Below are 14,700 nucleotides of genomic sequence, written 5' to 3'. Positions count from 1 at the left end.
ATTCCAACTGTACATGCCCCATACTATTAGAGAGCCTCCACCAGCTTGAACAGCCCACTGCTGACATGCAGGGTCCATGGATTCATGAGGCTATCTCCATACCCACACATGTCCATCCACTTGATACAATTTGAAATGAGACTTGTCTCACCAGGCAAGACGTTTGCAGTCATGAAGAGTCCAATGTTGGTGTTGACGGACCCAAGCTTAGTATTGTGCAGTCATCAAGGTTGCACGAGTGGGCCTTCAGCTCCGAAAGTCCATATTGATGATTTTCGTTGAATGGTTCACACACTGTAATTCGTTGACGGTACCACATTGAAATAGGCAGAAATGTTGCAGAAGGGTTGCACTTCTGTCATTGCTGAATGATTCTCTTCAGTCGTCATTGGTCTCGTTCTTGCAGGATCTTTTTCTGGCCACAGTGATGTCAGAGACTTGATGTTTTAGCAGATTCTTGATATTCATGGTACACTCGTGAAACGGTCGTATAGGAAAATCTCCACTTCATTGCTACCTCAGAGGTGCTGTGTCCCATCACTCCTGCACAAACTATAGCACCACATTCAAACTGAACTTAAATCTTGATAACCTACCATTGCAGCAACAGTAACCAATGTAACAACTGCACCAGACACCTGTTGTTTTACATAGGTATTGCCAACTGCAGCATCATATTCTGCCTACTTACATAACTCTGTACGCTTGCCTATACCATTTTCTTTGGCACTTAAGTGTATATACAAATGCAGCTTTTTCAGTGGCCCACAGACTTTCTCCCTCAGAATAACAAAAATGGAAAGCAGTTATTTGTGCTAGAATGACCATAATACCTATGACTGCTTTCATAAAAAAATCTCCACATAATTATCTCGATGTTAAAGTCATCACGAACCTGGGAGTGTACCAACAATTCATTCTTATGGAAACCTAAATACATTACATGACATAGTACATAAACAGTACATTAGCCAAAATAAACAAACACTATATCACTTCTTGGCTGGTACCATGCAGTAGCTGTGACTCTTCATGCCAACATTTGTACGACATTTGGGAAAATCGCTCATAAGACATCTCCCTCTGTAGCCCAAGCTTGTACAAATGCCAAAGTCAACAACAGGCAATAGATAACAAGTCATCACAAGCCAATACTATTTTCAAAGCCTGTCATCAACTCAACAAAGCCACCCAGATAATGAAACCATCAAATAAAACACAGCAACCAAGTGAAAGAAATATCAAACACCCATTGCAGACTCTTTGAGCATAATGGATGAGCTGAACATTTTAAATTGTTCATTGGAAAATGCCATCCAGTGTGCAATTTATACAGAAAACTGACTCAAACAATATATTAGCAGAAAACCTAATATTAAGGCCAATGAATGCTATGGGATATACCCCCAACATTGACTGAATCTGCCAAGACCAAGGCGTACATATATACAAATACCTTACCTCAAGAACATAAACTGAAGTGCCAAAGAAACTCGTATAGTCATGAGTATTCAAATACAGAGATATATAAACAGGTAGAACATGACAGTGCAGTCAGCAATGCCTATATAAGACAAAAAGTGTCTGGAACCAATTGTTAGATCAGTTACTGTTGCTACAATGGCAGGTTGTCAAGATTTAAGTGAGTTTGAACTTAGAGTTATAGTCAGCGCATGAACAATGGGACAAAGCATCTCTGAGATAGTGATGAAGAGGGGATTTTCCCATACAACTATGTCACGGGTGTACCATGAATATCAGGAATCCAGTAAAACATCAAACCTCCAACACTGCTGTGGCTGGAAAAAGATCCTGCAAGAACGAGACTAATGAAGACTGAAGAGCATCATTCAGTGTGACAAAAGTGCAACCCTTCCACAGATTGCTGCTGATTTCAAAGCAGTGCCATCAACAAATGACAGCATGTGCACCATTCAATGAAACATTGATATGGGTTTTTGGAGGTGAAGGCCCTCTCATGAATCCTTGATGACTGCACAAAACAAAGCCGGGGTCCATGAACACCAACACTGTACTCTTGATAACTGGAAACACATTGCCTGGTGAGACAAGTCTCATTTCAAATTGTAACTAGTGGATGGACATGAATGGGTAGGCTATGGAGACAACCTCATGAATCCATCGACCCTGCATGTCAGCAAGGGACTGTTAAAACATGTAGAGGCTCTGTAGTGGTGTTGGGCATGTGCAATTTGGAGTGACAGGGGACCCCTGATATGTCTAGATAAGACTCTGACAGGTGACACATACGTAAGCATCCTGTCTGATAACCTGCATCCATTCATGTTCATTGTGCATTTGGACGAACTTGTACAATTACAGGAGAACAATGCGACACCCCCACACATCCAGAATTGCTACAGAGTGGCTCCAGGAACACTCTTCTGAGTTTAAGCACTTCCACTGGCCATCAAACTCCCCACACATGAATATTATTTTGTGTATCTGTGATGCCTTTGAATGTGCTGTTGAGAAGAGATCTCCACCCCCTCATGCTCTTACTGTTTTATGGACAGCCCTGCAGGGTTCCTGGTGTCAATTCCTTCCAGCACTAAAAATGGTTCAAATGGCTCTGAGCTCTTAGAACTACTTAAATCTAACTAACCTAAGGACATCACACACATCCACGCCTGAGGCAGGATTCGAACCTGCGACCATAGCGGTTGCACGGTTCAGGACTGTAGTGCCTAGAACTGCACGGCCACCCTGGTTGGCCTTCCAGCACTACTTCAGACATTAGTCGAGTCCATGGCATGTCACGTTGCGGCACTTCTGCGTGCTCATAGTGGCCCTACACAATATTAGGCAGGTGTACCAGTTTCTTTGGCTCTTCAGTATATTTAAAGCATACCATAAATATTATAGATTAAAATGAATATAGAAACTAACAAAATCAGCCCAAGGATATGAGCAAGAAAGCTATGATAAACTGCTTTCAATTACTCTGAAGCCTACCAAGAACACACCTCCTGCTAACTTTAAGCATAGCACTATTCATGCAATCTTTGAAGACACTTACTGCAGTGGCTGACAAGGGTGAAATCAATACAAACTGAATGTATTCAACTGGTGCTGACAGTTTTCTCTTGCTGCCAACTTAACTACACATCATTACAGACAGTATGAAGTCTGGCCATTCATCTGCTTTTGAATACAGGTAAGGATGTGCAACACACTGAGTTAACAAGAAATAAAGTAATTCTCACCATGGCAAAGACAACATAGAACAGCAGAAATAGTGACAATGTTCAATGCATAATATGCTGAGCTAAGGTTGGCAGCGCCCTGAGACAAGTAAATAGACTGACGTGACAAAAGTCATGGGATACTGATAAGCACATATAAAGATGGCGGTACAATCACATACACTTGGTAGAAAAGGACAGTGCTTTGTACTCAGGTGAGTCACACGAAAAGGTTTTCGATGTGATTGTGACCGCACGATGGGTATCAACAGACTCTGAACGTGGAATGGTAGTTGGAGCTAGATTCATGGGACATTCCATTTCAGAAATCATTAGGGAATTCAATACACTGAATCCACAAAGTCATGAATGTGCTGAGAATGCCAAATTTCAGGTATTACCACTCCCCACAGATAACACAATACCCCAAGGCCTTCACTTAATGGCTGAGAGTAGCAGTGTTTGTACAGAGTTGTCAGTGCTAACAGACAAGGAAGACTGTTTGAAATAACTGCAAAAATCAATGTGGGATGTATCCATTAGGACAGTGGGGAGATGGACCATGGCAGTGGACAACTGACGTGAGTGCCTTTGTTAATAGCACAAAGTCACCTTCAGTGTCTCTCCTCGGCCCGTGAACATATAGGTTGGACCCTATTGTGGAGTTGTCAGATGAGTCCCAATTTCAGTTGATAATAGCTTATGCTATGGTTCAAGTGTGGTGCAGACACCATGAAGCCATGGACCCAAGTTGTCAAGAAGGCATGGTGCAAGCTTGTGGTAATTCCATAATGGTGTGGGCTATGTTTACATGGAATGGACTGTGTTCTCTGGTCCAACTGAACTGATCATTGACTGCAAATGGTCATGTTGAGCTCCTTGGAGACCTTTTGTTCCCAAATGATGTAACTGTTATGGATGACAATGTAACACATCACCAGGTTTGGAGAACATTCTGGACAACTCAAGCGAATGATCTGGCCACTGAGATTGCCCAACATGAATCCCATCAAACAGTTATGGGACATAATTGAGAGGTCAGGTCATGCTCAAACTCTTGCACCAGCAACACTTTCGCAATTATGGATGGCAATAGAGGTAGCATTGCTCAATATTTCTGCAGGTGACTTCCAACGACTTGTTGAGTCCATGCCACATTGACATGTTGTGCTATGACAGGCAAAAGGAGGTCTGACATGATACTGGGAGGTATCCCATGAGTCCTGTAACTGCATTATATTGGTCCAAAGTTGTACACAATTTTGCAACTTTTGATTACTCTGTTGCTTCCAAGAGCTGCTGCATGTGTATTCTTGTAGCGTTCAAACAATACATGAAGCAGCAACATCACACTAGCCTCTCTGCTCTAAATAAAACTGACACCTTACGTTGCTGATCCTAACAGCTTGTGTATAGTATATGGTGGACTTACTAGAGGCAATTTTAAGACAAACTGCAAAAATATTCTTCCTTCTGGTGGCAAAAATACGCCAGACAAATCACAAAATGGTATAAGTTAATTGTCAGTGGTCTGACAGCACATCTGATCAAATGGGAAGAAACTGACAATGAATCAGACACAAGAGAATAACAATGGCATAGGTACAAGGGAAGGTTTTGCAAAGAATGTGTTAAGGGGATGAAGAAGATCTTATTGCTGAGTTGCAGTGACACAGAGTGAATGTCAGTACTACTACAGAGCCGAAACTTGCTGGTAGTTTGAAACTGCGTGGTGGACTGAGATTCTAGCTTGGGATCTTTGCCTTTCACGGGCAAATGCTCTACCGACTGAGCTATCAAAGAATGACTCACAACCTGCCCTCACAGCTTAACTTCCACCAGAATTCATCTCTTACCTTCCAAGTTCACAGAAGTCCTCCTGCAAACTTTGCAAGACTAGCACTTCCGGAAGTAAGAGTATTGAAGAGACATGGCTTAGGCAGAGCCTAGGGGGACGTTTCCTGCATGGAATCTTCACTCTGTAGTGGAGTGTGTGCTGATAAGGAACTTCCTAACAGATTAAAACTGTGTACCAGACCACAACTCGAACTCAGGATCTTTGCCTTTGCCCACGAAAGGCAAATATCCTGAGTTCAAGTTTTGGTCTGGAGCACAGTTTTAATTTGCCAGGAAGTTTCATACCAGCACACACTCTGCAGCAGAGTGAAAATTACTATGGAGCTCTTTGGGAGACAATTACCAAGCAACTAGTACTTTCAAGCCGGGTGTAGAGTTGAGAGATTTTCCTTGTGATTTAGGTTATAACAAAAGGTTCTTCGTGACAATCATATAATAATTGTAAAATGTGCAGACATTCTGACTGCAGCATCAATTTAATTGAAAATGACATTAGGCATGCTGCTGAGAAAGATCCTCATACTACTGTGAAAACTGTATCATTCTTTAAGCCCTGGCTGAAGCAGCATTACTTAGTTAATTTACAATTCTGAAAATTGCTCGGTGGAAAGGGATATTCATCCATGAGTGTGATTGAGGAATCTTTCTTGGTTGCACCATATATGGCACCATTTGGATCTCTAATCTGAATGCTTCTGGTGACAGACTGCTTTCATTGCTACTAATTACTTAAAACATCCATTCAATCAGTATTCATACCATACCAAAGACTTCCACCAAGTAGCCTTGGCCTATTTATTATCAACTCATCCAAAACAAAGGGCCACACATGGTTGAAACAGATAAGAAAAACAAAATGCTGCTGCTTACACAAAGTTATGGATCTAAAAGAACATCTTTTTGGAGTCTTACATTAAAAAAATCGAAGCCCCGTAACTAAGAATGATGACTCTACATCAAAAAATCAAAGCCCCGTAGCTAAGAATGATGACCTTATCATATAAATACAGGAAAATGAAAAAGACAGATGTCATGGCAGCAGATGCGAGCCGTGCATGTCTTGTGTTCATGCCATTTATTGTTTGTCACCTTCTATTACAGTACTGCCACCTTGTTTTCTTATTCCATTTACTGGTGTCACTAACTTCCCGCCTTACTTGCCCATGAGTGGCAGCAGCAGTGCTTATCAATCGTGCACTTTCATACCATCTCTGAAGTGACCAATAGTATTTCCAGACAGTCATGTGTCTGGAAGTCAGTTGGCTGTTCATTCAGGATGCAGCAGCAATGAAGTCGGGGACGGAGCACAGGTGAGGCATGGGCAGCCAGTACTCGCCCTACCGCTGGCGACACACATGCATTGTCCAATGGAAGGAGATTTGAGTGGGAATGACTGTTGGTTGGTCGTGCGGTCAGTCGTCTCGTCGGGCAACATGTAACTGATTCTCTGATTGTTTCTGGACTCCTTCAATTGGACATCTCGCCGGACGTGGGTTGGTTCCTCTCCTGTGCAGAGCTGTCGAAATGTTCCATCTGTGTGGTTGGGTATGAGGCAGTCTCTCTGCGTTGTGGTGTCTCCGAGTTGCGAATGGACATCAAAGGAGTCATGGATGGACCAGCAGTAAGTCTGGACATAGCAGCACTGCAGTCGGTCAGTTGGCACAGAGCAGCAAGGAGGTCCCTATCGCGCAGAGTCAGGCTGGAGCCGCTGGCAGCGTGCATGCTCAGTTGGAGTTGTGAGGCACTTCTTGCAAGGGTTACAAAGTTTGTCGCCCACCGATCTAGGACTCTAAAGTTTAGTGCTCACTTAACCTACTGTCAAGCCTCGACTGCTATCACTTCTCTTTGTTTGATCCTGGTTGTTGCTTTCTGTGAGATTCCTGTGAGCAACAACATGTGTGCATTGAAATCAGCCAGATTTGCAGCCGTTTTCTTGGATGGGGTTTAACTTAATTAAATTCACTCCTTCATTAATGAAGTGCACAAGTGGTATCTTCTGCCTTGTGGCTATTTAATTTGCAGTTACCTGCCCTGGGCATTGACATAGTCTTTGACAGCGTATTTTCCTTGTTGTGTTGTTGCTGTCCAGCACAGTGTGCAATTTGACAGTTGAAGTGTGTTGGTAGTTTTGGATGTTTATTCTGACTTGGCTGGATTGGGCACCAGTATCCATAATGTTGAGCTATTGACATCTTGTTCTCATTTTACTTGTAGGGTGGAGCAGAACTGATATTGTTGGTTGGTTTGTTGGCTGGCCTTCGATTGGGTTGCCTTCTGATTAAGAGGTTGTCAGTCTGGCTGCCTGTATCACCTAAATGTGCATTAGTGTTACTTGCCAGGCCGACCCTTGGAACCTTCTGAGCGCCACCCCTTGGTTTTACATAGTGATTTCCTTTAGTTTTAAGTACTGCATGTGGCCTTCAGCTGAGTTTTACCTTATTAAAATTTTCAAGGCTTTTCTTCTTAGGCCTTAAGTTGTAAAATTGTTTTCTGCATGCTGTGTGGCCTTCAGCCGAGTTTTATTCTCAATTAAATTAAAAATTCAGAATCTTTGTATTGCCTTTAACTCATAAGATTGTTATTCTTTAGTATGAGGCCATCAGTTGAGTTTTACATGAAACATTTTAAGCTAAGGCCCTCGGCCTTTCTAAATTGAAAGCTCTTCTTCCTAGGCTTTAAGCCGTTATATTGTTTTATTGATATGCGGCCTTCAGCTGAGTTTTCAGCCTATTTAGAATTAACATTGAAAATCTTTGTTTTGGTCTTAAGCCGTCACATTGTTCTTGCTTAATGTGTGGCCTTCAGCCGAGTTCCATAAGAGAGATTTAAGCTATGGCCTTCAGCCTATTTTTATTGAAGAAAAAAATTTTTTAAAAGAAGTGAAACTTCCAGAAGAACCCCTGTACCTCAATTCCTTGCTTATGCCTTGGGCCTTGGATTTTCGTATGTGACCTTCAGCCAATTCAAATTAAATCAAAGGACCTCTTTGATTAAAACCTTGAGAGTTTTTAATTCTTGCTTATGTTATTGTGTGTTTTAACAAATGAAGTATATATGTTGAGTGCAACTGACAGCAACTTATTTTGGCCCCTTTCCACAAATTAACCTCAACTGCTCTGTCCTGCTAGTCCAGCGATTTCAAGATGTATTGTTCTTATCAGAACATCACAGGAAAATTGCTGAAATCAAATAGATACATCTTGATGAATACAAATGTTCTGTTTTGGTCAAACAATACTGATTAAGGATAACTACAGCTGTTAATGTGCTTCTTTGGATCATTTGGCCATGATAAAATTCTCTACTGGTAAATAAAGCAACTGCTGTTGGCAATTTGCTTTTAGACACAACTACCATTAGTAAATTATAAATAAAATCAACAGTCACTGGTTTACCTGGCCATAATGACAAAATGTTAAAAAGAAATATGCTAGCCAGTTAGGTTCAGGTCATAGAAGTATTCAGTTTCACCGAATCTTCAACAATTACTTCATAACAGTGTTTGCAGAAAAGTTATGAGATGAACATAAAAGCAGAGAGTGCAGAGGGAAACTATAAACTTGTTTTTACTAAACATATTTCTACAGTACTTGGAGCATTCACCCTCTAAGGGAAAAAAAACTGTATACTATTTTGGGTTACTTTGCTCTATAGGGTCAAGCATTGTTCCACTTGGAGGGGAAAGGAGAACTTTAGTGCAGTGGTTTTTCTGTGGAAGGTAACACTTTTAGTTTGGCAGTCTTTCTGGCCTCTTTGTGTGCTGACTATTTTGAAATTTTTTCGAGCATCTGAGTAAAGATGTGCTTAAGAGTACAAAAACTAAAACTGGAAGAATCTCTTGCCCCCACCTCCCCACCTGTCCCACGGGGTTAACTGTTCACTGTGAAAATCAGTCACCATAACTTTCATTACTCAGAATGTCTAGGTCCTGAAAAGTATCATTGTTTTTCATTTAATGGAGTATCGTTCATGTCATTGTTGACTTACTTGGAAGGTTGTGAAATTACTTATTTTAGAGAAACTTTGCAAGACAAAAAAGTGGAGCAAAGTCTCCCCAGGGTGCATTTCTTACATATCTATGAATATTAAAGACTGAGTTTACCACTGGCCAAGGGTGCCCATACTTGGGGGCAAAGGGAGCCCCACAACCCGCCTCCTCGCCACCAGCTCTCAGGGGGGGGGGGGGGGGATATAATGTAGTTAGGTGATTTTCATTGAGAAAATGATTTAAAAATCAGTATTATACAGGTTTTTGACAGGGCAGAACTGGAACTTGTTTATGGCTACTTACAAGTCGTCATTCCTATTCCAAAACAATAAAAATACTCCATACCCTAAGTGAAGGCCTCCCTACAAACTATCATACAGGTGCTCTTATCCACCATAGTGTACTCCTGCCAGTGAACAATGTTTCCAATCTTTTTCAGATCGGTGAAAATGCCATGAAAGCACAAAGAGAGTTATTGGAACAAGGCGATACTGTGATTACACTCTAGAAGGTCTGGAGAAATGCCTACAAGTCATGAGAAGAAAGATGATGTCACAGAAGATACCTGAATCAAGTTTTAATATCACAAGAGGAACCCTAATTAATAAATAGAAATTAAAGGAAACAATTAATTCACAGTCAGGGTTTCCATAAGTTTTTATTAATGGAGAAGAAGCACCATTTGTAATGTGTTTTGCATCTGAGTGAATTTGGGTTTCCTGTGACTCCAGTGGGACTCCGAATGATTGTAAGGTCACTCCTCGACAGACAGGGATATAAACTTTCTTGATGCACAGGCAGTTGTTCAGGCCATGAATGGCTCGCAGATTTCCCCAAATGGCACCCTGAAGTTTGCAGCCAACATTAAAAGAAGTAGAGCTGCTGTCAATAAGCATGTTCTCATAGAATATGTTGACATTCGCATGTTGAACTTAAAGATGTGATAGTCCTAACCAATGGTTTGGCAGTAACACAGTTAGTGAGTATTTCACAAAGTTATTTGTACCAAAATTGATAAAACTGGAAGGAAAGAAGGTAGTAATCTGTGATAGTTTGTTCTCACATTTGACAACCTATGTTCAGAGCTCTAAGGTGATAGATTCCATTCATCTGTCTGCCAGTGAACAGTACCCACATTATATAGCCTTTGAGAGTTTCTATCTTTGGGCTCATGAAAGCAGTGTGGAGACAAATCCTTACAGAGTGGAAAAGCAGCGAGCAAGCCTTCAAAGACACTGTCTTGCAGAAATAGCATTTTCCATTTCTGTTAAGAAGGCTAATGAATACACTACACAAAAAGTCAACAAGGAATCTAATACCAGATTTCAGAAAGTGCGGCATACGTCCATTCAATGTTGATGAAATTCTGTATCATCTCCTTTCACAGACTTATGACAAAGGTGCAGTACAGGACTCTTTCACTGCATCCCTTCAAAATAAGAGATCTGCATGGATTAGATTAGATTAGATAGATTAGATTAGAGATTAGATTAATACTTGTTCCATAGATCATGAATACGACACTTCGTAATGATGTGGAACGTGTCAGGCCTAGAACGTGTCAGTTGATGTGTGATGTGTTGTTGATGTGTGTAGAAAAGAAGTCGTTCAGAAGGTAGGTATCCAACAACCAGACTTACGCACGGTAGCAAACATCGATGAAAGAAGCTTTTACAAAATATTACTTATTCAGGGAGATATCTTAAGACACGTTTTCAAAGCAATGACACGAGCAAATTTGCAAAACGAGAGACTAACATTCCAAGCTTTCCTATAAAGACTGTTTATGAATATCAGGACAATACTACTGTGCTACACATAATTGCCTGGTTTCAAAGTAATGACTCACCAAAATACAGTTTCCAGAACTGCAGGAGAATTCATCAGGGGCGCAAGTGCGTGGTTTCTTCTCAGCACAGGACTCTTCATCTTCTCCTCCCTCACAGTCCTTTTCGTCGTCGCACTGCCAGCGGTCTGGGATGCATTTGCCACTGTTGCACCTACAAACCAGTTACATGTTCTATGTTAATCAAACAGCAATAGGTATTTCCAATTTTTCACATAGAATTAAAAGACCCTGTGTACGTTTTAGAAACGTAATGCTTTTAGTGAAAGTAACCAACAGCTCGGACACAGATCGACTAGCAGTAAGAATAATCTGCTTAATACATGAAATGTATTTGCAGTAGCGATTACGGACAACCTCAGCTGTATAACGGAATGACGACAGTGAAAATATGTACCCGAACACGGATTTCCCGCATATCGTGAACGATTATCTTACCAAGCACAACTCATCGGCAGACTCAAATTTCCATACGTCGTCAACCATTTGTCCACAACCTGCACTCGTACATTCATTATGTATATTCCCGAAAACGGGAAACATTGTAACTGAAAGTCGCTTGCCCGGTGTCGGTGGATAAATATGATATTGCAGAGCCTGCGTTTTTCAGGACATGCAGCATGCCCGAAGGAATAAGCACTGCGGCGACTACAGCCGTTATGAACTACATGAAATGTATTCGTGATTGCATGGTTGATGGTTTGGACCTTTGCGTCTGGCTGTGAGGCGTCGTCGGATAGGTTCGAGTCCCTCTCCACCAGATATTTTCATTATCGCCATTCCATTCTACAGATAATGATTGTCCTTATTAGCAACTGCGAATACATTTAATGTGTTTCATAACACATGCATATAATATTGCATCGTATTTATGAACAACACAGGCACTGTAATATTGTATCGAATCTATAAAAATGATTCGAATGCGCTTACTTTGGACAAAAAATGTGTCTGTTATTCTGGAACACGTATGTCCACGAGCAACCTGAACGATTTATTGGTAGTAAGCTCTTTCTACTCCACCGACGAACTTCCTACCAGAAGTAATTGATAATGTTGATTATATGACTATTATGAAGTTATACGAGCTGTATAAAGAAGCATCGGGTGAGAATACACAGTTAAGGAGAAATGCGAATACCTACTTAATATGTTACTGTACTTAAGTATCGTAACCTAACAAGCACAGACGGACACGAGCGGACATTCAGTTGAGCGAGAGTTCGCACATGAAATTCTTTAGAAGTGGTCGCATTTACACCCTCATATTACGCACTGTCATCATGCTACCATTCTTTGCATTTATCACACTGCATCAGTCTTCACCAAAATCACGTCCGCAGCCTGGGAAAATGCATTTTTCTTGAATCAGTTTTCTAAGGAGTGTAGTGACCGAGTCATGGAGGGTTGCAAGAAAAATTAAAAAACCCTCTAGATACGAATATTAGCAGCAAACCTTGTTACTTAGATTGAGACCGACAGCGCCATTCACTTCCACCAGTACGATATGAGGTCACACGCATTAATAAACCGCGAATTGGACGCAAAAGGCGATGTAGTCACGCACCATCTGTAAGCAAACAGACACAAACGCAGTATATCCACACATCGAAAAACGTATTGTATCACCCCATTTCCCAGAACTCCTGAAGATAGACGTTGACTGTGGATATTGTATTATAGACACAGTCCCTTTGACTGTTCAAAGATGTCACTAAACCCTCCCAAAGATGTAAACAACAATGCATGGGCAGCGTCTATTAGACGGAGGGGGTCCGACAGTCGAGCAGTTACAGATGTTCTACCAGGAAGGAGGTACATGGCTCGTGTTGTCTGTAGTTCAACCACGCCTAGACGGTCAATACTGTGGTTCGATCGCATGTACGTTGTTACTTTGTGCCAGGAAGGGCTTTCAGCAAGGGAAGTGTCCAAGCGTCTCGAAGTGAACCAAAGCGATGTTGTTCAGACATGGAGGAGACAGGAACTATCGATGACATGCCTCGCTCAGGCTGCCCAAGGGCTAACACTGCAGTGGATAACCGCTACCTATGGTTTATGGCTCGGAGGAACTCTGACAGAAACGCCACCATGTTGAATAATACCACAGGACGTCGTGTTATGACTCAAACGCAGTAGGCCGCATGATGAGCAACTTCTCTCCCGACGTCAATGGCGAGGTCCGTATTTGCAACCAGGACACCATGCAGCACGGTACAACAACAACACGCCTCAATGGACCGCTCAGGATTGACATAACTTTCTCTTCACTGATGAGTATCGCATATGTTTTCAACCAGACAATCGTCCGAGACGTGTTTGGAGGCAACCCGGTCAGGCTGAACGCCTTAGACACATCGTCCAGCGAGTGCAGCAAGGTGGAGGTTTCCTGCTGTTTTGGGGTGGCACTATGTCGGGCCCACGTACGCCGTTGGTGGTCATGGAAGGTGCCGTAACGGCTGGTGGCCGGGAGACCCCTCGCGGGGTGGTTCGGCCGCCGCTCCACAAGTTCTTTAACGCCACTACGGCGACATGCGAGTGAATGAGGATGAAATGATGATGAAAGACACACAACACCCAGTCAACTCGAGGCAGAGAAAATCCCTGACCCCGCCGGGAATCGAACCTGGGTCCCCGTGCGCGGGAAGCAAGAACGCTACCGCAAGACAACGAGCAGCGGACACGAGCGTATTGTGACGAGCCAGTTGCTCGGCCACCATTGACCAGACGTTTTCAATTGGAGAGAGATCTGGAGAATGTGCTGGCCAGGGCAGCAGACCAACATTTTCTGTATCCAGAAAGGCCCGTACAGGACCTGCAACATGCGGTCGTGCATTATCCTGCTGAAATGTAGAGTTTCGCAGGGATCGAATGAAGGGTAGAGCCACGGGTCGTAACACATCTGAAACGTAACGTCCACTGTTCAAAGGGCGTCAGTGCGAACAAGAGGTGGCCGAGACGTGTAACCAGGGCACCTCATACCATCATGCGGGGTGATACGCCAGTATGGCGAGGACGAATACACGCTTCCAATGTGCGTTCAGCGCGGTGTCGCCAAACACGGATGCGGCCATCTTGATGCTGTAAACAGAACCTGGATTCATCCGAAAAAATGACGTTTTGCCATTCGTGTACCCAGGTTCGTCGTTGAGTACACCATCGCAGGCGCTCCTGTCTGTGATGCAGCGTCAAGGGTAACCGCAGCCATGGCCTCCGAGCTGATAGTCCATGCTGCTGCAAACGTCGTCGAACTGTTCGTGCAGATGGTTGTTGTCTTGCAAACGGCTCCATCTGTTGACTCAGGGATCGAGACGTGGCTGCACGATCCGTTACAGCCATGCGGATAAGATGCCTGTCGTCTCGACTGCTAGTGATACGAAGCCGTTGGGATCCAGCACGGCGTTCCGTATTACTCTCCTGAACCCACCGTTTCCATATTCTGCTGACAGTTTCTCGACCAACGCGAGCAGCAATGTCGTGATACGATAAACCGCAATCGCGATAGGCTACAATCCGACCTTTATCAAAGTCGGAAACGTGATGGTACGCTTTTCTCCTCCTTGCACGAGGCATCACAACAACGTTTCACCAGGCAACGCCGGTCAACTGTTTGTGTATGAGAAATCGGTTGGAAACTTTCCTCATGTCAGCACGTTGTAGGTGTCGCCACTGGCACCGACCTTGTGTGAATGCTCTGAAAAGATAATCATTTGCATATCACAGCATCTTCTTCCTGTCGATAAAATTTCGCGTCTGTAGCATGTCATCTTCGTGGTGTAGCAATTTTAATGGCCAGTAGTGTATTT

The 14,700-nt window shown here is 42.8% G+C and overlaps 1 protein-coding gene across 1 annotated transcript in view; it reads right to left on the bottom strand.

Moving 5' to 3' along the window:
• LOC126354146 (low-density lipoprotein receptor-related protein 4) overlaps nucleotides 1-14,700 on the bottom strand; it is a 765,275-nt gene that overhangs the window by 230,538 nt on the left and 520,037 nt on the right. The window contains exon 9 of the mRNA XM_050003556.1: nucleotides 10,901-11,051. Coding sequence (XP_049859513.1) covers nucleotides 10,901-11,051 — 151 coding nt within the window. The remainder of the gene's footprint in view (nucleotides 1-10,900; nucleotides 11,052-14,700) is intronic.

The sequence above is a fragment of the Schistocerca gregaria genome, chromosome 3 (assembly GCF_023897955.1).
Source record: "Schistocerca gregaria isolate iqSchGreg1 chromosome 3, iqSchGreg1.2, whole genome shotgun sequence".
In the NCBI taxonomy this organism is placed as follows: Eukaryota; Metazoa; Arthropoda; class Insecta; order Orthoptera; family Acrididae; genus Schistocerca; species Schistocerca gregaria.
The sequence above is the reverse complement of the archived record's forward strand: the minus strand, read 5'-3'. Positions and strand labels throughout refer to the sequence as shown.